This window comes from Mustela lutreola, chromosome X (genome assembly GCF_030435805.1).
Source record: "Mustela lutreola isolate mMusLut2 chromosome X, mMusLut2.pri, whole genome shotgun sequence".
NCBI lineage: Eukaryota > Metazoa > Chordata > Mammalia > Carnivora > Mustelidae > Mustela > Mustela lutreola.
This window is the reverse complement of record NC_081308.1, coordinates 115,298,819-115,318,842: the sequence shown is the minus strand read 5'-3', so window position 1 is coordinate 115,318,842 and position 20,024 is coordinate 115,298,819. Positions and strand designations below refer to the sequence as shown.

The following is a 20,024-nucleotide window of genomic DNA, read 5'->3' as shown; positions in this document are numbered from 1 at the left end:
GTGCTCATGGAGCATCGTTGGATGGAAAGCAGGTCTGAGAGGGCCAGGTGAGGGTCTAGTGCCAGCTGGGAGTCCGAAGTCCCCTGGTGCCTGCTGCGAAACAATGCGAGTCATGTCAGCGCCTTCCGCTCCTGGCCCAGGAGCTGTTAGGGGCGTCCTCGGGGCTGCGGGGCGGCTGGGAGGGCAGGTATCGAGGCGGGAGGGCTCCCCCGCCTTTGGCCCACGGTCAACGAGTCAGGTGGCCGCGCGCAGATAGCCTGTGACTCGGCCGCGGGCTTCGGAACAAGTGCCCAGGCGCGCGGAACCCCCAGGACTTCGGCCCTTCACCCGGGAGAAGTTAGCCCTCCCTCTTCGGGTAGGGGGCGGCGGGCATCTCCCGCTTCCCGGGGGAGGGGAGGAGGAGCGGAGGGAGGAGCCCCGCGGGGCGTGTCGCGCGAGGGAGCGCCGCGCGCCCGGTGCGGCCCCCTAGGAAGTGGATTTGGCCGCTCCGGATCCCAGCCCGCTTCCAGGTTTTCTCCCGTCCCGGCCCTGCGTGCTCCCGCCCGTCTCCGGGTCCCCACCCCCCCGCCGCCCGCCCCCCTCCCCCTGAGTGCCGCCCGCTGGGCCAAGTTTGCCGAGCGTCGCCGCGCACGCCGGCCAGTCAATCAGCGGCGGAGCTGAGGAGGGCACAGCCGCGCGGCCGAGGGCAGAGTGAGCCGAGCGGAGCCGAGCCGAGCCTGGAGAGCGGACCCGCGCCGGGCAACCCAGAGCCGCGCGCAGCGAGCGCCCGCCGCCGCCCACGCCCTCCGCGGCCCCGGCGGCGCCTGCCACCTTCCCCTCCTTCCCCGCGCCCCTGTCCCACTGCCGGCCGGCGTGCCCCGTCCGCCGCCCCGCGGAGTCCGGAGCCCACCGGCCCGCGCCTCCGCTCCCGTGGGCCGCGCACCGCCTCCACGCCCTCCGCCTCCTCCCCCCCCCGGTCGGGCGCCTGGCACCGGGGACCGTTGCCTGACGCGCGAGGCCCAGCTCCACTTTTCGCCCCGCGTCTCCTCCCGCTGCTCTCCCAACTCCTACCCCAACTCCCTCGCCCTCTCGGTCCGCTCGCGAGTCTCCGGCCCCGCGCCGCTCGGCCCGCGCTCGCCACTCTCCCCCGGTTCCCAGAGGTGGGAGCGCGTCAGCCCCGGCCCGCACCATGGCCCGGTTCGGCTTGCCCGCACTTCTCTGCGCCCTGGCCGTGCTCTGCACCGCGCTGCGGGCTGCCGAGCCCAAGTCGAAAAGTTGCTCGGAAGTGCGACGGCTTTACGTGTCCAAAGGCTTCAACAAGAACGATGCCCCCACGCACGAGATCAACGGTAGGTGGGGGTCCTCGGGAGGCATGCGCGGAGGCAGGCACCCCGGGGAAGGGGCCGCGGAACCCCCGCACGGCCGCAGGTAGTCTGGGGCGGCGGTGGGGGGGGGAGGAAGCCGTGGGCAGGCGGCAGAGAGCGCGAGAGCGAGCCCCGAGGCAGCGCGGCCGCCCGGGACTGCGAGGCGGGGTGCCCCGCCGCCGGACCTGGTGCCACCCCGCATCTGCTCCCGCCCCACCGCGCCTTCCCGGACCCGGGGAGTCCCGAGGACTCTGGCCCGCAAAGTGCGTGTCACTGGCTCCGTCGCTTGTTCCGGGTTGAACTCCTTACTGGGCTCCCCGCTTTGTTGTGCGGGTGATGAGAGGCCGGGGGGGGGGGGTGAGGGTCGCCGGTGGGGTGTTTGTGTGTGTCTGTGTGTGTGTGTGTGGGGGGGTGGCGCAGCCTACAGCGTGCCAGCTTCCCGGGGACGCCAAACGTGGAACTCCAATGGAGGTTTCATTGATGTTCTTTTAAAAACCCTCTCCCCGCCTCTCCTCTACCGCTGACGCGGATTAGGAGTTTTAGTAGCTACAGCGGCTTTAGAAGTCGTGTTTAAAAAGCAAACGACTCTCTACCCCTCCAAACCCTGAATTTTGGGAACTCTCCTGCTTTCCGGAAGGTGCTGGACGGGAAGGGTACTTCCACTCCCCCCCCCTTTCTTTTTTCTCACCTCATTTTCAGGGTTAATTGCACATTCAATTACAAACCTTTGAAAGGACTAAGGAAACCTGAATCGCAGTTTGGAGATGGTTATGCAAATGGAGAAGCCTTAGCCTGTGAAAAAGTTCACCGGATTTGGGCGCTGGGGGGTGCGTGGGGGTACTGGTGAAAGCCATTCTCTGAGCTCCCGGCCGGGGAGGCGGCTTTTCGGCGGGCGTCCTTCGCCCCTCTCTGCAAGGCGGCGGCCGCGGGTCCCCTCCAGGTCGCGGTCTCATTCGCGGAGGGCAGCTGTTGCGCGCATCCCCGCGGGCCGCACTGGAGCGGGCGGCGGCGCAGGTAGCCCGTTCGCCCTGAGGGTTCGGAAAGAACCGCGGATCTAGCTGGCGGCTGGCCAGCGTAACCTAACGGAGGAGAGAGCGGTTCGAGCCCCCCCGGGGGGGGCAAGCCTCCATTCCGAACCTTTCATGGAAATGAGGAGAGTGAGCCTTTGCCTCGCGGTGCTGGTCACCCGGGTGGGGCGGGCAGGGGGGCGGCAGCCAGCAAAGGAAATACTGTAATTTTAACCAGGCGCTTCCAGAGGCTCAGGAAGACGTGGGGGTCATTTTTTGGAAAGGCTATTAATAACCTTGGAGATTAAGTGCAGTCATCAATTACATATAAATTACAAAGGTAATTGAGGGAAGTCGCTGGGCACTTTCCCAGTGTATTCAGCATCCGTCTAGAAATAGCACTCAAGAAATTGCCGGAGCAGCCTTAGGAGCCCGCTGCACCTTGGCAGTTATCAAATGACTCGCACACGACTGATTAGAGACTGTTTGCCCTTGAGCTGCTTGTCTTTTTGCGAACTCAAGTATGTCCTCACAGCGGCACGATTTTATTGGTTGTGGAGCCCTGAAAAGCCCTCTTTCTTTCCCCTCTCCCTCCTGCCCCGCCAGAAGAAGTGAAGTGAACCAGCAGCCACTGAAGCTTGGGGGCTCCACAGGTCAGACCTGGGGTCTTTGTGCCCTGCACGGTTTGGGCCTGGTCCCAGCAGAGATGATTGGCGTGAAGGTTACAGTTGTCATTCCCACATTTTGAAGGGATAGAGCCAGCGATGCACTTAATGGGAATGTGACAAGTTTTCATCTTCTGCTCCTGCAAACAATATGTGCCTTTGAGAGGGACTGGAGGCATTCAGGGAGTGGGTTGTGAGAGTGCCCTCCCCACTTTCTCCAACTTGGCTCTGGGCAGGCTCCTCATGGCAGGACACCTTCCTAGCCAGTATCTCAGGAAAAAGGAAGTTTGAAGGGTGCTCAAGGACTCTGCTAGGTGTTCCCTTCCATTGCCCTGGTGGCCAGCAAACACCTGAGCGGTATTTTTGCATATATGTCTATCTGGATATTTCCCCCAAAGATGGGAGAGTTATTAGACCAGCAGCAGGAAATGGAAGCTAATGTGCTCACACCCAAAACATTTTATTCTTTTTGTCTTGTCCTTCATCTCCCTCCCAGGGCTGCTGCTTTTATTTCCCCTTTTGAATGACCTACTGGACTGCATTCTCCTGAGGAACAAAGGAAGTGCCTTTTTAGCTGGAATCCTTGGAAGACCACCAAGGACTTTAGCTCATGCAGTGCAATTTCGCACCACTTTCAACAATAACAAAAATGCATGACTGAATGGCTCAAAAATGTGGAGTGTTAGAGGCATTCATTTGAGTCTAGGACACTGTCACAACACAGACAGACCCAAGTAAATACCTTTAGACGGCCAGTATAGAAACAGGGGGTAATCTTTACCATCACCCTGGCCTGTCCAGATGCATATACATGAGCCTTGTCTTCCCTGAGCTACGCTCAGATAATTTTGGTCATTTTGGGGAGCGTAGTCCATCCAGTGACTTGTGTACGACCCATGTCTGAATGAATTGCCAGGCACTTTCCCTGGCCAGGGGTCTTTGTATGTGGTGGTGGTGCTGGTGGAGGGGGGGTGGGGTGGGAATGATGATCTATTTTTTTTTTCCTATGCAAAAAGTTCAGGATGGTTTTTCAGGCAAAGTGTCATAACACCTGGGTGCCTAGCACCACCCTTAGCCCAAGTTTAAGGTTTTATTTCTGACAGCCTTGTACTTGCCTTCTAGAGCTTTGAACAGACTTTAAGAATACTGTGTTTTTAAGGAGGCTCAGTCTTTTGAGATCATAATTAAGGCAATTTTGATGTGCTCTCAAGGGTGTCAGGGAGCACATCATGCCAACAGGGCTCTGGGACCCAGGCGAGGTCCCACATTGCCTATCCGCTTGACCCCCGAACTTCTCAAATAATGGGGAGTTCAGAAGGGATCTTGAACACAGAGGATAGGTATTTGTTCAGCTTTCAATGGGCATATTTATTTGGAGCACCTACTATGTGCAGCATTCTGTGCTGGGCAATGTGGAGGCAACAAGAAGGGCCGGAGGAGCCTCCGGCGCTAGGACCTTTCCAGGCAGTAGGGGGACAAGCCACACGTGCAGAATCCAAATGTGACATGGAGTGAGAGAAGTACCATCTGAGTGGCACAGATAAGGAGTAAGGAGCACCCACAGACTTCCAACGGAGAAAGGATTTGGGGCCAGATTACCAACTCGGTAGTGCTAGTTGACTAGTAAATTTAAAAATCTAACCATTTTCATTGTGCCTTCCATAAAGACAGGGTTAGAGAGAGGCAACCGTTGGCATTTAATTTTATTTGTAATTTTTTAAGAAAGTTTTTATTTAAGTGATGTTTACCTCCAACATGGGGCTCGAACTCATGACCCTGAGATCAAGGGTCACGTGCACTACTGACTGAGCCAGCCAGGAGCCTCCTCAGGCATTGGGATTTTATTACTAATCTAATTTTTACCAAAATTGTCTTTAAGAGTGAGACAGTTGGTTAGGGGTGTTCTGAAGCCTGCCATAGGTCTCTTTCAGAGGGACTTTGAAGGATACCAAGGAGAACTTTGTGCCATGGTGGTGATGCTGTTTTTTTTTTTTTTCCTGTTCCCATTCATGTTCATGAGCAATGCACTTGCACACATGCGCACATGCACATATATGTGCCTCAGAGGGTTCGGGGAGTGACAAGCTATGTTAGGGTTATGTGGCAGAAAGTGTTTGCGTGTGCTGGAGAGGTAGGCATCCTTTTTAATGTAGAGTTGCTTACTGCATGTAAGACACAACATATGTCCTCAAGATTTGCATTTCCTCTTTCCCACTTGAAGTAGGTGGGTTGGATTTTGCAGAGAACTTGTGATCTTCTATTCTGTTGGAATCCTCAGTTTGGTTCCCTTCATTTTATTTAAGAAAGAGGGTCTAACTGAGCCAGAGGACCTGTCAGCGTAGAGATCGCCTCAAGTAGTATAGGAACTACTTCCTGGACATGCTCAAAAAAAGACCTTAATAAAAAGTTCTGGCTTATGCAGCTCAATCTCTAGTTAGAACATACAAATATAAAATGTTTGATTCAGCATAATTACTATTTTCCTTTTTTATTTGACTCACATTGGGTTGCATGCAATTTCAGGATTAGCTGGAGACTATACTGAGGAATGAAAAGGAAGTTTCTTGTTGTCTCTACAAGGGAAACAACATCGGCGTTAATCTAAATCAGTTGGAAGGGAGTGTCTGGCTCCCCAGGAACGTTAACTGTTTTACCACTGAGATTTTTCCTGCATATGTTCACAAAAAATACATTTTGGCCTCAAGGAAAAGAGCTTGTAGCTATTGGTTGCTTTCTCTGGACCTGGTCCTAAGCTAAGGACTTTACATATTCTCTTTTAAATCCACAACAACCATACGAAGTCAAAAGTATTATTCTCTTCATCATCTTTCCCCATTTTATGAGACGAGGAATCAAAGGGCTTTGGAAATAGATTCACTGGCTCCCAGCTGGTCGGTGGTAGAGGTGGGACCTGAACCCAGGTCTAACTTGGTCCAGAATAACGGTCTATGCATTGTTGTATAGGTCCTAAGACAGAGTGCCTTCCCGAATCCCATGGAGGGCCGGCTTCAAAAATAGAAGCTACGAGAGGACCATCGACCAGCAAAAGACCATCCCAGCCGTATTTTGATGCCGATGTAGAGAGTGGATCCAGCCCTGTGCTTTGCAGCGAAGTATTAATACCCAGACACGGACAACCTAGTGTTAATAGTAGAAGGAATAGAAATTGTATTTCCTGGGCCTAGGGGAGCCGGCGATGGTTTCTGAGGGGGAGAGTGTCCTTAGTGAGACTGTTTCAGGAAGAGAATTGGTGTCCCTGCATTTCAAGTGTTAGTGAGGCCGGGGGCATAAAGGCAGTGAGAGCTGTTTTAAGTACGCAGTTCTCCTTAAAAAATGTTCTAATTCCCGTAGAGCGAACATACGGCGTTTCAGGTATACGATACAGTGATTGAACAGAAGGATGCAGTTCTTAACTGGCCTGCCTTCCTCTCGGCTTGTTACCCTCTCATTCCGTGCTGACCAGCACCAGCTTCGTTTCCTTGCCACGCGGCTCTGAATGGAGTCCTTCCTCTGCTTTGAGCTTCAGTGGCTTCAAGTATCACAAATGATACTTTCATTAAGTCACCTCTGAACTCCCCTTCCTCCTAGCTCTTTGCTTGAATCAGATGGATGGTCTTCGCCCGGACTGCCTCGTGTTCTAGTTAATGGGGCGTGTGGGCACCTGTGTGCCTTCTCAGCTGTGAGCAGCTGGAGGGCAGAGGGGGCAGCTCCTGCTGTTCTGAGTACTAAGTGGGGCAGCTCAAGGCAATATTCGGTAAATGCCTGCGGGGTGAGGGGTGGGGGATAGCAGAGACCGTTCTTTCGCTTTCTCTGCCAGGATCCCAGGGCCATAATGGGGTTTAGGCTGCCTTGATGATAGATTGTCATCCCATGGTCTCTTGCTGTCTTGGGGATCTTTTGGAGCTAGACATTCGAAGTGAAATAAATTTACAGTAAATCTCAGTGAGAACAGCGGTATAGCATATAATAAATGTTTTTTATTCCTTTTTTGCGGGGGGAGGATGGAGTGTTCCTCTTAACCACTTCATTAAAAACCAAGTGCTACAGGAATTTTTCGGCAAGATCCAGAATTGTTTTTCTTCTCGCTGAGATCTCCTTTAAGGAATAGATAACTGAGACTTCCGTGTTAGGCAATTTGGAGTGAATTTAGAAGAGTGATTTAGCACATTGGATTTGGCATGTAGAGCTGTTCAGTGCACACTGGTTACCTTTTACAAAATAAAAGCTGAAGTTTATTGTCTTTACCAAGCAAAAGGACGCAGGCTTAAGGATATCAGGATATTTTATATAAGCAGACCCACTAAAGCACCCACAGGTAAGAACTAGCATTTCAATTCCACTTGGCTAAGCATCTGTTGCTTACTACAGAAAACATGAAAGTGCAGAAAATTCATGAAGCGATTCCATCCTGGAGGTAATTTGAAATGTTATATTTAAGTTCTGATGCATTTAATTCAGCAATCTAGTGGGAGAGAAAAATCAAAGCGATCCATCAGGCAGGTATTCAACTTTTGAAAAAGAAACTCTAACAAATGTTAGAAATTAGGGAAAAAATTGAATGGAAGAGTTATCAAAAAAAAAAAAAAAGTCCATAACCTCCAGGAAGCCTGGAAACTATGTAAAAACATCTTATTGGAAGCCCAGATAAATGTGTGCCAGACATCAAAAAGACCAGCTGCTTGGGGGAAGAAAAAAAGAAGGCGGCATGACTAACTGGCAGAGTAAGAGAGGCTGCTTCAGGGGAGAAGGAATCTTCCACAAAATGGAAAGAGCTTTGGCCAGGGGGATAGGGGGAAGGCCGCGAGGTTCGGCGGGGCAGGTACAGACTAGAAAGTGAGCTAGCCGAAGGAATTGGAGGTGCACCTTGCAAGAGGTTTGAAAGGAGGCCGGGTGATGATCATGGGGGAAAGGGTGGGTTGGGAAGTCCAGCCCATCAGAGGCAAAGCAGGAAGGCGTCTTTAAGGGGAAGCCATGCCTGGCAGACATAGTTTAGGTTTTCACGAATTATGCAGTGGGATTCCAAGGCAAAGAATAGTCAGAAAACGCATTTCCTTTGGGATAGGTGGGAGTAGTTTTTTACGCAAGGAGGATGTGGTTCCCTGGCAGGGGCAGTCCTAGTTTGGCCTTGACAGATTCCATGTCTGATACCTTTGCTCGGGTTCTCTCTCCTTTGTCTGAAAAATGGGAGCAGGGATGTGAGAATGCTGTATTAGAGCAGAGATTGTCGACCCTGGCCACACCTTAGAATCACCTGGAAAGCTTTGAAAATCTAACGCCTGGGCACCACCCCCAGACAAATTAAATCATACTTTCTGGCAGTGAGGCTAGGCCGTGATCATTTTTAAAAGCCCCCCAGTTGGGGTGCCTGGGTGGCTCAGTGGGGTTAAAGCCTCTGCCTTCGGCTCAGGTCATGATCCTAGGGTCCTGGGATCCAGCCAAGCGTTGGTCTCTCTGCTCAGCGGGGAGCCTGCTTCCTTCTCTCTCTCTCTCTCTCTGCCTGCCTCTCTGCCTACTTGTGATCTGTCAATTAATAAATAAATAAAAGTTAAAAAAAAAATAAAAGCTCCCCAGTAGTCCCAGTGACCAAGCTCCCCAATACAGCCCTGGTTGAGAACCACTGCCCTAGAATTATGCCTGAGTCCCTTCCATCTCAGATTCTACGATTCTAAATTTTCCAATGAAATTCATCATAAAGTGTTGTCTCAGAGGAGAGCTTTAATTTAGATGCAGTGCGCACTCATTTTAATTTTGGCTAACTTGGATTTAAGAGGAAGGTCTGAACTTGGAAAAAAAATATTTTTTAATCAAGATGCAAGTGACGCATAGCCTGGGATGCTTCGCTGCGGGCAGAGAAGTAAGCCGAGGCCATTGAGAGTACTTTGGAGAGAATTAGAAAGGAATCCAGTCTTGCTTGTCATTTATTAAGTGTCAGTGTGCTAGGTGATATTTCTTTCCTTTCTCTTTATTGGTAAAATAAAAAAGATCTCTTTATCCCTTACTTTAATGTCCTCTTTGCCATGTGTTTATTCTCTTCAAGTATCTTATCAAGAAATAGAAGTACAGTAAATCCCTAGGCTTCTGGCCGGCACAGCCATCCAGAACACAGCTGGGAATGTGGAAGTAAGCAGAAAAGCTACAGGATGGAAACAGCTGTCATAAGGCCTGTGCATTCTACTTGGAGACAAGGCCTTTGGGAATTTATCATCAGCAATCAATGATTGAGTAGCTCTTCTATCAAGAGTAAAATGCTAGGTGCTCGGGATTCAAAGAGGTTTAAAAGGAGCCAAGCTTTTGAGGTGCTTGCGTTCAAATTGGGGGGGAATGGTGAGAAGATAGAACAGTTATCTGCCTTCCCAGTCCCTGGCCGGTGAGAAGTAGCCTGAGAAGTAGCCGGTAGTGCTGGTTGGGGAGTGGAAGGGTCATGGGGTTGGGGGGGGGGGCGATGATTTTTAGAGGCAGGCAAGACTTCTGGGAGAAGTGAGAGTGAAACAGGGCAGGGACAGACCCAGGACTTGCTGATCTTGATGGGGCCAGTGGCAGAAGGAGCTCCCTAAGTCCTGGGGCACTAGGGGGTTTTGGGGCAGTATTCAATCAGAGTGCTTGGTATCATTACCTAGTTAGTGAGTAGACCAGGGAAAGTACACCTATTTGAAATCCAAATTTGCCCTTGAAAGAGAGGAAGGTTCAGTTCACTTACACATTCACCATGGTAGGGCACCTCGTTTCCCAGCACTGGATCGATAGGGTCCATTCTATGTCATTTTGTCCTTTTTTAAAAAAAAAAAAACGTTAAAGACTGTGTATTATTTAGTGGCTTACTCACTTCAGAGCTTTTGGTTGGTGCTCTCCTAAGTCCTCTAGAACATCCAGGTTCCATTTGGTTCCTAACTCCTGCTACTGCCTGCCGGGCTTTGCTTGGGACCCTGAAGTCAGAAGAGGCAAGAGCTGGTTTTTGGTTAGAGGGGACAGGTTTAAATATTTGAATATTGATTTCCCTTTTAAACATCTACCAAAGTGAGTAAATGGATAATGATAATTAGAGAAGCGCTAGAGGTTATGGATAGGAGTACACACATTGCATGGTCCTTGTGTTTGACCATGTGCCTCATTTGAACTTGAAAAAAAAAAAAGCCCTTCTTTGCTCCATCATGCCTGATCTGAGGCCATGGATCTCCAGTTTCTGTCACAGGCAGGTGTTCGAGCCACATTTGTGGTTCGAAGATAAGTTCGAGCGAGGTTTTTGACTTCGGTATATTTTGAATATTTTTCTGTTTCTCCCTTTTCAGTGAACTCAGGCGAAGCTGTTTATTTTAAAATTTCTGCGTTTAGTCGTAGACACCTAACAAAAAAGGGCAAAAGACAGAATCGTCTTTTCAAACCTGGAAACTGAGTGTTACTTCTTGCTTGGGGGTGGGAGTAGATTACTTGATGTGGTTTGTTTTAATCCTGGGGGACAAATGGTTGCTGCTTCTACTGTCCATTTCCAATGTTAAGAGGAACCCCGCTGTACCTGCAGCAGTGCTTTTAGGAAAGGGAGGCTGCTTTTGCTCCTGGTCCTTGCTTCCAGCTTTCTACCGGGAGCTCACTTCCTGCCATGTCCTCAGGAGGGGGGCGGCGGGCCCCTGGGCAGGCTTGGTTTCATCTAGTCTACCTCAAGGTCACCTGTCCTCACTTCATCCCAGCCATCCTTTCCATTCTAGTCCTTTCTACCCCCAGCTACTCTCTCCCCTGGCTTTCGCCAGCCTCCTTAAGCCTGACTTCTTTCTTCTGTGCGGGGATTCTGGGCTGCAGGGAGCGCGGGCTGGAGAGTGGTGGCTTTTGGACCACAGAACTTTTCCTTCATTCTCCAAAGCCTTGACATGGGCATCCCAGCGAGCCTTAAGCCATAGGACTCCTCTCTTTTCCTCCTTCAGTTGTTTCTATCCCACCACAGTTTGTCTCCTGTTTGCGTTTGCAGCCTTGTGTTTGGTTAGAGATGAAAACAAAGCTCCGTGTCTTTGCAGACTGCAGTGTAAAGCGTGTGGTTAACAGTTACTACTTGCCACGGTCCAGTCTGAGTGGGAGTGTCATTTTTCTTGGCAGTCACTTCACAGAAAGTCCTGCTGCTTTGGTGCCAGAATAAGCAGTCATTACATTCCTTACAATTTATAGTCAAATTATTATCTGCTATTGTTAAAATTGCCTTAATTATAGAATATTTCCCCATGCTAAGATTCTCAATTGCGAAACAAGACAACTTTTCGCGGGTGTACTCTGAGAACCCGTGCTGCACAGTCGCTCCCTGGCCGGGATGCTGGAGGCACTGAGGAGGAACAGTGTTTTGTGTCAATGGGGTTCGTGCAGGGGGTTCGCTTTCGACTGACTTTGAACCGAAGGCTCCCCCAGTTGGCTGCTTGGTTATTGGTCAGCCTCAGTTGGGGGCTAATTTTTTCTTTTTCCTGCCCCTTCAGGTCCGCGGGGCCTAGACACTCTGGGAAGAAGGCTCTGCTGGTTGTGGCAGACCCAGTAGATGGCCTTGTATCTCTCCAGATGGAGGGCAGATGAGGAAGTCACAGCCTTCCAAAATAAGGGACTGGGTCTATTTTCTTGTGATCTGAACGGAGTCAGGAGACTGGGCGGGAAGGGCATTCTGTGGAGATGCTCTTGCACAAGCTCTACCTTTGGGCACCGCTTTCAGGATGTGCCCGGAGCCTGGCCTCCTCTGCCATCAGCCCCTGTCCGGTCTGTCTCCGCACATGAGCCAGTACCGTCCTTCTCTGTTAACGCTGACTTAGACCCTATCATTCCTCTCTTCAGAGGGCCTCAGGGGGGCTCCCCTTGCCATCCAGAGGGAAAACCAAAGCTTATGAGGCCTTATAGCGTCTGCCCATGGCCCCCTCCCATGCCAGTCCACACTGCCTTCTCTTCTGTCATTTCCCCCAGTGCCCCCCGCGTGCCGGCCTCTCTGTTTCTTTGCCCTTATCCTTGGCACCTAGAACTCTGCTCCCAGATAGCAGCATGGCTCACTCCCTCAAATGTTTTGGGGCTTTGCTTACCTATTCCCTCAACTAAGAAGCCTTTCCTGACCCCTGTGTCAAGTTGACCCCCTACCCCAAACACACACACTTCGTCCCTCTCTGCTTTAGTCTTGGCAATTACAGTTGTGACAACTTTTTCCGAGGAGAAGGCCTTGGTCTTCGGAATGATGATCAGGGTGGAGCGTAGTTTTCTTCAGCGTTTATCCCTGTAGGGCTCTTCTCGTCGCCCAGGAGTAGTGCTTTTGGACCCCATTAGGAGAGCCCCCGCTAGACACGCGAATGGCCAGGGTCTTGTTTCTGTCATTGGGTCCGCAGGTGAACTCTGGAGTACTTGGTGAAGCAGAGCAGGGGAGATGGGCCAGGCTGGTAAGGCTCACATGGAACACTCTTCTCAGGTAATAAACCTCAGCCATCATTTTAGGGGTTGGGGTGGCATGGGCACCCCAAAAAGCAGATGAACTCTCGTGCGTTTCTTTTTCCATCCTTGGAGTGGGCTGCAGAGGAACCATGCCAGTACTGAGAGTCCTGAAGCCTTCAGGTTTCTGGGAAAGTTTGGCGTCCATTTTTAAGCCAATAGAGATCACAGAAGTATGATATTTTGAATGACCAGTGGCCCAAAATGAAGCCCTCGGGCCAGCTGTGATTGCTACAGGATTCTGGTTCAGCAAATTGTGGACCAGATGCACCTGTCAATTGCTAGCAATATTCCTGCCCTCTCCAGGGCTGTGTCCGTGGTGACCAAGCATGCAGAAGTTGCCTAGAGGGAAGGAAGGAGCCAGCTCAGGGAGCGAGTGTCCAGGGAGATAGGATTATAAGCAAATACAGCCCCAGCAGTAAATTTGGGAAGGCGAATCCCTACTGTGCACCTCAGCTCTGAGAACAGGGCTTTCTTCATTTCAAGAAAGATGGGTTTTCAGATGACTTATTATTATTTTAAGTAGGTTCCAAGCTCAACGTGGAGCCCAACTCAGGGTTTGAACTCACAACCCTGAGATCAAGACCTGAGCTGGGATCAAGAGCCAGATGCTTAACCCAACTGAGCCAGCCAGGTGCCCCTCAGATTACTTGTTTTTAAAATTGAAATAGGATTGATATTTTTCAGAAGTTCACTTTTAAAAGTAATCTCTGGGGACGCCTGGGTGGCTCAGTTGGTTAAGCAGCTGCCTTCTGCTCAGGTCATGATCCCAGTGTCCTGAGATCGAGCCCCACATGGGGCTCCTTGCTCAGCAGGGAGCCTGCTTCTCCCTCTGCCTCTGCCTGCCATTCTGTCTGCCTGTGCTCGCTCCCCCCCCCCCCGATAAATAAATAAAATCTTAAAAAAAAAAAAAGTAATCTCTGTGCCCCAAAGGGGACTCGAACTCAGAACCCTGAGATCAAGAGCCTCATGGTCAAAGAGAAAAAAAAAGAGCCACATGAGCCAGCCAGTTGTCCTGTGATATTGTTCAGAAGTTTAGATTAACACGGTAAAAAGGACCCTGTTTTTGTTAGTTGGTTCAGGAGCTTAGAGGCCTGATAAGGAAGGAACTGAGGCTTGGAGTGTATATGGGCTTGACCTGGCGAGTTTACTCAAGAGGGCTGGGAGGAGTCATGAAATCCCAGTATTTCAGTGTTTCCTGGTGACAAGCCAGGGTTTCTAGTCGTCTTCTAAGTCAGACCCATCCAGTTGTGAAGGGCAGTCTGCATGGCAGTGACACAGAACTGACGGCGTTGTAGTAAATTGGGGGCACATGTTTATATGCAAGGGCCAAGTCCTGCTTGGACACGGAGATTAAAGTTGCCCTATTGTACTTTATTTTTTTATTTTTTCAAGTAGGCTGTATGCCCTATGTGGGGCTTGAACTCATGATGCTGTGATTGAGAGTTTGCTCTACCAATTGAGCCAGCCAGCTACCCCTGAAGTTTTTATTTTTAATATTAGTTAATTAATGGGAAGCACACAGGTTGAGAAGCAAAGAGAAAATATTTAAAAACTTTTTAAAGATTATATTTATTCATGGGATGCCTGGGTGGCTCAGTAGGTTAAGCCTCTGCCCTCGGCTCAGGTCATGATCTCAGGGTCCTGGGATCGAGCCCTGCATTGGGCTCTCTGCTCAGCGGGGAGCCTGCCCCCCACCCCACCTCTCTGCCTACTTGTGATCTCTGTCAAATAAATAAATCTTTTTTTTTAAAAAAATATTTTTATTCATTTGACAGCACAAGTCAGGGAGCAGCAGGCAGAGGCTCTTGCTTGCTGAGCGTGGAGCCCAACATCGGACTTGATCACAGGACTCTGGGATCATGACCTGAGCCAAAGGCAGATGCTTTAACTGACTGAGCCACCCAAATGCCGCAGAGAAAGTGATTTTTTTAGAATGAGGATGGGACATCTGGCTGGCTCAGTTAGTAGAGCATGTGACTCTCGATGTCCAGGTAGTGAGTTTAAGCCCCATGTTGGGCACAGAGCTTGCTTAAAAAAAAAAAAAAAAAGTCTGAAAAATAAAATTGCCCTATTTTAAATATGAATTTAAATATAATGATTATGCCCTGTGCCCTATTTAAAATACTTTGGCTTGCTCTCATTATAAGGAAAAGTTGCCTGATTAAGGCTAGAAATAAGCATTTTTTTTTCTTGTGTGATTGATCAAATGGTCTCTGTGCTGTCAAGTTCTCCTGGTACGGGCTAAGATGCATGAGTTCGTGATAGGGCAAGCCTGTCCTTATCGGTCTAAACATAGCTTTAACTTTGGGGAGGAGTGATTGTCTCTGCTTTTATTTTTTAATTTTTTAAAAATGATTTTATTTATTTATTTGACAGAGAGAGAGATCACAAGTAGGCAGAGAGAGAGTGTGGGGGGGAAGCAGGCTCCCTGCTGAGCAGAGAGCCCGTTGCGGGGCTTGATCCCAGGACCCTGGGATCATGACCTGAGCTAAAGGCAGAGGCTTAACCCACTGAGCCACCCAGGTGCCCCTCTGCTTTTATTTTTAAAGCAGACACAATATGTGCTGTTTTCACCAATAACCTTTTAATGTTTCTCTTGGAGCCCTGAGATTTCCTTGATTGCTTCTAAGCTTAAGAATGAAGTAAACCCACGTGAGATTCTGGGATAGTGGGGGCTGAAGCCGAGCTGGGCTGCCAGCTGGGTCTCTAATAAAAAGGTCTCTAATAAAAAGGTTTTGCTAGGGGCACCTGGGTGGCTCAGTGGGTTTAAGCCTCTGCCTTCAGCTCAGGTGCCAGGATCGAGCCCCGCATCGGGCTCTCTGCTCAGCAGGGAGCCTGCTTCCCCTCCTCTCTCTCTCTGCCTCCCTCTGCCTACCTGTGATCTCTGTCTGTCAAATAAATAAATAAAATCTTAAAAAAAAAAAAAAGTTTTGCTAAAAGCACATGAATGGCCTAGATACAGTATTAGGAGATGTTTAACACCTAGAGAGGGGGAGAGATTATTTCCGAATATTTAGGAACAACTGTTTTAATTGAAACCGTTGTGTTATCACTATGTCTCTGCTTATTAAAGTAAATCTCTAAGTTGCTTCGGTTGCTGCTGCTTCCAGGGCAGGGATCACTTAGTGCTTGAAAGTGATAAGTGTGCATTTCTTTTCTTTTTTGAAGATTTTATGTATTTGACAGAGAGATACAGTGAGAGAGGGAACACGAGAGAGGGAACACAAGCACAGGGAGTGGGAGAGAGAGAAGCAGGCTTCCCACTGGGCAGGGAGCCGGATGCGGGGTTCGATACTAGGACCCTGGGATCATGACCTGAACCCAAGGCAGCCGCTTAACGACTGAGTCACCCAGGTGCCTCAGACAAGTGTGCATTTCTTTGTAGAGATATTGTATAATTGTAGAGATATTGTAAAATATTAGATAGCTGAGCCCATATTCCCTTTAATTAGCCAAATGTATAGAAGGTATTTCTATAATTGACCGTATTAACACGAGAGACTTGTGGCGCATCTGCTGTTAGGATCGAGTATTTGCTTTCCTTCTTAAACTTCCAACAGCAGAAAGGGAAAACAGCCCCCAAATTGAGATGTGTTTTTAATGTGAGAGGAATGCAAGCTGATCACTAAGAATAAAGGGAAATGATTGCATTTGGCACAGTTATTAATTTCAGAAATGTCTTTGAATCTGTGCTATATGTTTGAGCGTTATGTCACTGCTTTGTGGCTTCCCGGGGTGACATTTAAGAACTGTAGATTTAGAACCTACATTTCACCAAATAGAAATTGCCTCAAGTATTAAGTATTTTTCCTAACAAAAATTGGTTGTAAAGGCATTTTTTACCATTTGCAACAGTTATTTGATGTGTGATCAGAGAGTTATGTCAAACCTTAAATTTGTATAATGTTGTGTATTTAGTCGTGCTCTTGTGGAAGAAAGTGTAACCCCCAACTGCAGACAGTTTCCAAGGGACCATTAAAATGTACTTTAAGTATTTCGATTGTGATTATCATTCTTTGAAATGAAGGGAAATTTTGGTCAATTTAAATAAGGAGGAATAGCAGGGCATTTTACTCCAGATAAATGTAAAATGTTGGAAATTTCTTCAGATGCCATGTAACATTAAGTGGTTTTTTTTTAGTTGTATTGAATTTTGTCCACTGAAGCATTCGGTTTGGTGCTGGTGTTCCTTTTTAAACAATTTATCGTAACCCTGACCGGGCCTTTCACATCTCTCTTTCTCTCCTCATATTTGTTTCGTTTAATCAGTCAATATTGATCATTTTTCCCCATTTAACAAAAACAACCAAGAAGAGACTGGCATGATTTCATCAGACTTCTAATTGCTTTACTAATGGAAATATGTTGGTCCTTAAACATCAACGGTGCCGTTTTACAAGGAGCTAGTGACCCATCCGTCCACCACATGTCTTTAATTTTTAAAAATCTGGCACGGCCTGACACTTTAAGAAGTCGTGTCATTTTCTTCCAAGGTTTTTGAATTTTTAATTGTGATATAAACCCTACCTACTTGAAATTATTTGATCTATATTCAACAAGATTCCTACAATCCTGGCGATGAGGGTTGTTGATAAGGGTTGTTAATTATGATCTTAGTAACCATAGACCTCATGTACCGAACCCTCGCTATGGGTCTTTTTTGAATTCATTATGTAGATGAACCTATTTCATATAAACAGAAAAGAAAAAGACCCATGGGGGGAAGATGGAATAAAGAACTTGAAAAACATTATTACAGGGAATGAACATCATTACAGGGAATGAACCATCCACACTTGACCAGAAGGTTTTGCAGTTAGCGGAGGTAAGACATTAAGCCAGTTCTGCATTCTCTGTTTATCTGATCAAAAGAAACCTTAACAGCTCCTTAGGCGAGACATTTCCTTCTTCTTGCTAAATCTAGAAAGTATTTGTTACAGAGATTCTTAGGTCCAGCAATAAACAGTGTAATAATCAGTGTCATCAGTGATTTCATTTCTTGTCCTGTAAAAACCCCAAGAAACAACCCTTGAGAAGTCCGGTCAGGCTTTCCAGCCCACGTCACTGTCTTTGGTCTAAAGAATCAAACTCTTCTTATCTTTATTGGTAACTGCTTTCTTTTTGTGTATGAATTCATATCTCTTGGTCTCTGAGTCCAAGCTCTCCTGCTAAGTAGCTAAGAACCCCATGATAACCGCAAACACAGCCATCTGGAATGACCAGAAAACCAGAGTCGCACAGCAGGGGAAAGGTGAAGCCACTTGAGATCTAGGAATTCAAACCGTCTGGGGGATGTGGATAGTACTTCCTCTGTTCCTTCGGCCGTTTTTCTTTTCCTTGCCCCAGCTCTGTTCTCTGGACTTTGAACCTGGCACTGAGTTGCTGTAGTGTCATTTGGCCTCCAGAGATTATGGTTTATGGTAGGTTATGTTTTTTTCCAGTTGAGAAGATGGTGAGATAACCAATGACAAGGGAGTAAATTCTAGATCCTTTGCTTATCGCAGTCCGTTCCCTCACACGTGTATCCGTTTGCACTTGGTTTAAAGTGTAGAACATATGATTGGGTGGATCTGTTCTTTTTTTTTATTATTATTTTTTTAAAAGATTTTATTTATTTGACAGAGATAGTGAGAGAGGGAACACAAGCAGGGGGAGTGGGAGAGGGAGAAGCAGGCTTCCTGCTGAGCAGGGAGCAGGATGCCGGCTCGATCCCAGGACCCCAGGATCATGACCTGAGCTGAAGGCAGACGCTTAACGGCTGAGCTACCCAGGCGCCCCATAGATTTGTTCTTTTTAACATGATATGAAAAATGCCTCGATAGTTCTGTACAGTTACAGTTCGAATGGCTGCATAATATTCCCCAAAGTAAATCCACTGTCTACAATCCTCTATTTTGGGCTCCCCATATGGACACTGAGATTATTTCTGGTGGTTTGTAGGTGTTCATGTTTGTGTGTGTGTGGTTTCATACCGATCACAACAGCGAAGATCTTTATTCCTCCGTGGTTGGCTTCTGTTGCATAACTTCTTGAAGTTCAATTTTATGATGAGTTTCTTGTTTGCTTTTTGTTTTTGAACTTCCAGAAGGCGTAAAAGCATGCAGCTTCCTCTTGAGCCCAAAGCCTAGCGCAGCCCAAGCCAGGTCATTGTGCTCCAGGTCTTGCAGGGGGAGAGAAAGCGGGGGTGGGGGGGGGGCATCTGAGGTTTCACTCAGGTTGTTGGTCAGCTCTAAGAGTTCGCTTTTCCCCCAGCGTTTCCCAGATGCACTCTCTGAGCTCTTGCCAGGAACCTGCACCTACTTTGGTTCCTAAAACTTTCATTCAGCAATCTTCCCAGAAACAGATGAAATGTTGGCCAGTGGGAGAGGATTCAACCCGAAGGTGAACACACATTCGTTGCCTGAAAGGCAGCGCCTTTATTCTGTGGTTCTTCTTCCCTTTACAGCAGAATTTCCCACATGTCTGTGTGTCTCCCTTTAAAAAACAAAACACAACAAAGGGGGAAAAAAAACCCAAACAAAACCCTTCCTAAAACATTTGTTATCTAAACAGAACTTCCTAGAAAGCAGTGTCATTGTTTCTAAAAGGAGGAGCTCATAATAACTCTCCATTCACCCTCCTCTCCCACTTTTTTACAATGAAAAGATTTTATGACTATTAGTTGTGAAATGGCTTAATTCAGCTTCTTATTCTTTATGGAAAATAACTTTGCTATGCCTAATGTCTGCCTCTGGTCAAAGGGCGTTTCCTGTGTCATCGGCTTCCACGGTTTGTCTGCTCGCAGCTTTGTGATGGGTAGGGTACAGTCTCGCCTTTTAAATTGTCTGCTTCGTCTTTTATCTTTCAACAGGTCCTGGAAAGAAATCGTCCAACGGCTTCTTTCCAGTGTCAGTTTTTGAAAGATCCGTGGCTTGCTTTATTTTGACAGGTGGCTGGTGAAAGAGGTGCTTTTAAAGGGCAGGGTGGGGGAGGAGGGGCAAGCGGGAAGGGGGGTGGGGAGGGGGAGGGGAGCTGGGGTAGCTGCCGCTTTTGGGGCTGTCTGACAAACAGCGGGTGATTAGTATGCTCCTTTCCCTCAATGCGGCCTTGAAAGAGGAGTTTGCCAATAAGGCCTGCAGTTGGAAGACAGCTGGACCCTTTTTAGGACCATTTCTGGCTTTTCTGCCTTATACCGGGGGACCCTGTACGGAAACCATGAGGACCCAGGAAAGGCGACTGGGTAAATGAATCTCCTGTAATGCACAGGAGTGCTAAGTCCTCCACAACCTCGGTATCCTTAGCAGGAGGAGCTGTCCCCTTGGGAGTCCAGGCCAGCATGGTATCCCACTTGGTCCCATAGACCCTGGTGTTCAGGGTCGTCTCCCAGTAGCCCTGACTGGGCTTTAGCTGTGCTCTTTTCAGTTGAGACTACCTACCAGGGATAGCAGACTGGCCAACGAGTGGCTCCTGGATGAGTGACCACTTCTTTGTTAAATGCGAAAGCACTCCCCACCTCTTAGAACCTTTGGTTGTTGGTAGCCTCCTGAGGTGGTCATAATTTGTTTTTAGAGATTTTATTTATTTATTTGACAGAG

At 48.5% G+C, this 20,024-nt stretch overlaps 1 protein-coding gene across 1 annotated transcript in view; it reads left to right on the top strand.

Moving 5' to 3' along the window:
- The first annotated feature begins 616 nt into the window (after nucleotides 1-616).
- The window catches only part of GPC4 (glypican 4), a 105,934-nt gene continuing 86,526 nt past the window's right edge, over nucleotides 617-20,024 (top strand). Inside the window, exon 1 of the mRNA XM_059157471.1 lies at nucleotides 617-1,328. Within this exon, the coding sequence (XP_059013454.1) occupies nucleotides 1,169-1,328 (160 nt within the window). The 5' untranslated portion in view covers nucleotides 617-1,168. The remainder of the gene's footprint in view (nucleotides 1,329-20,024) is intronic.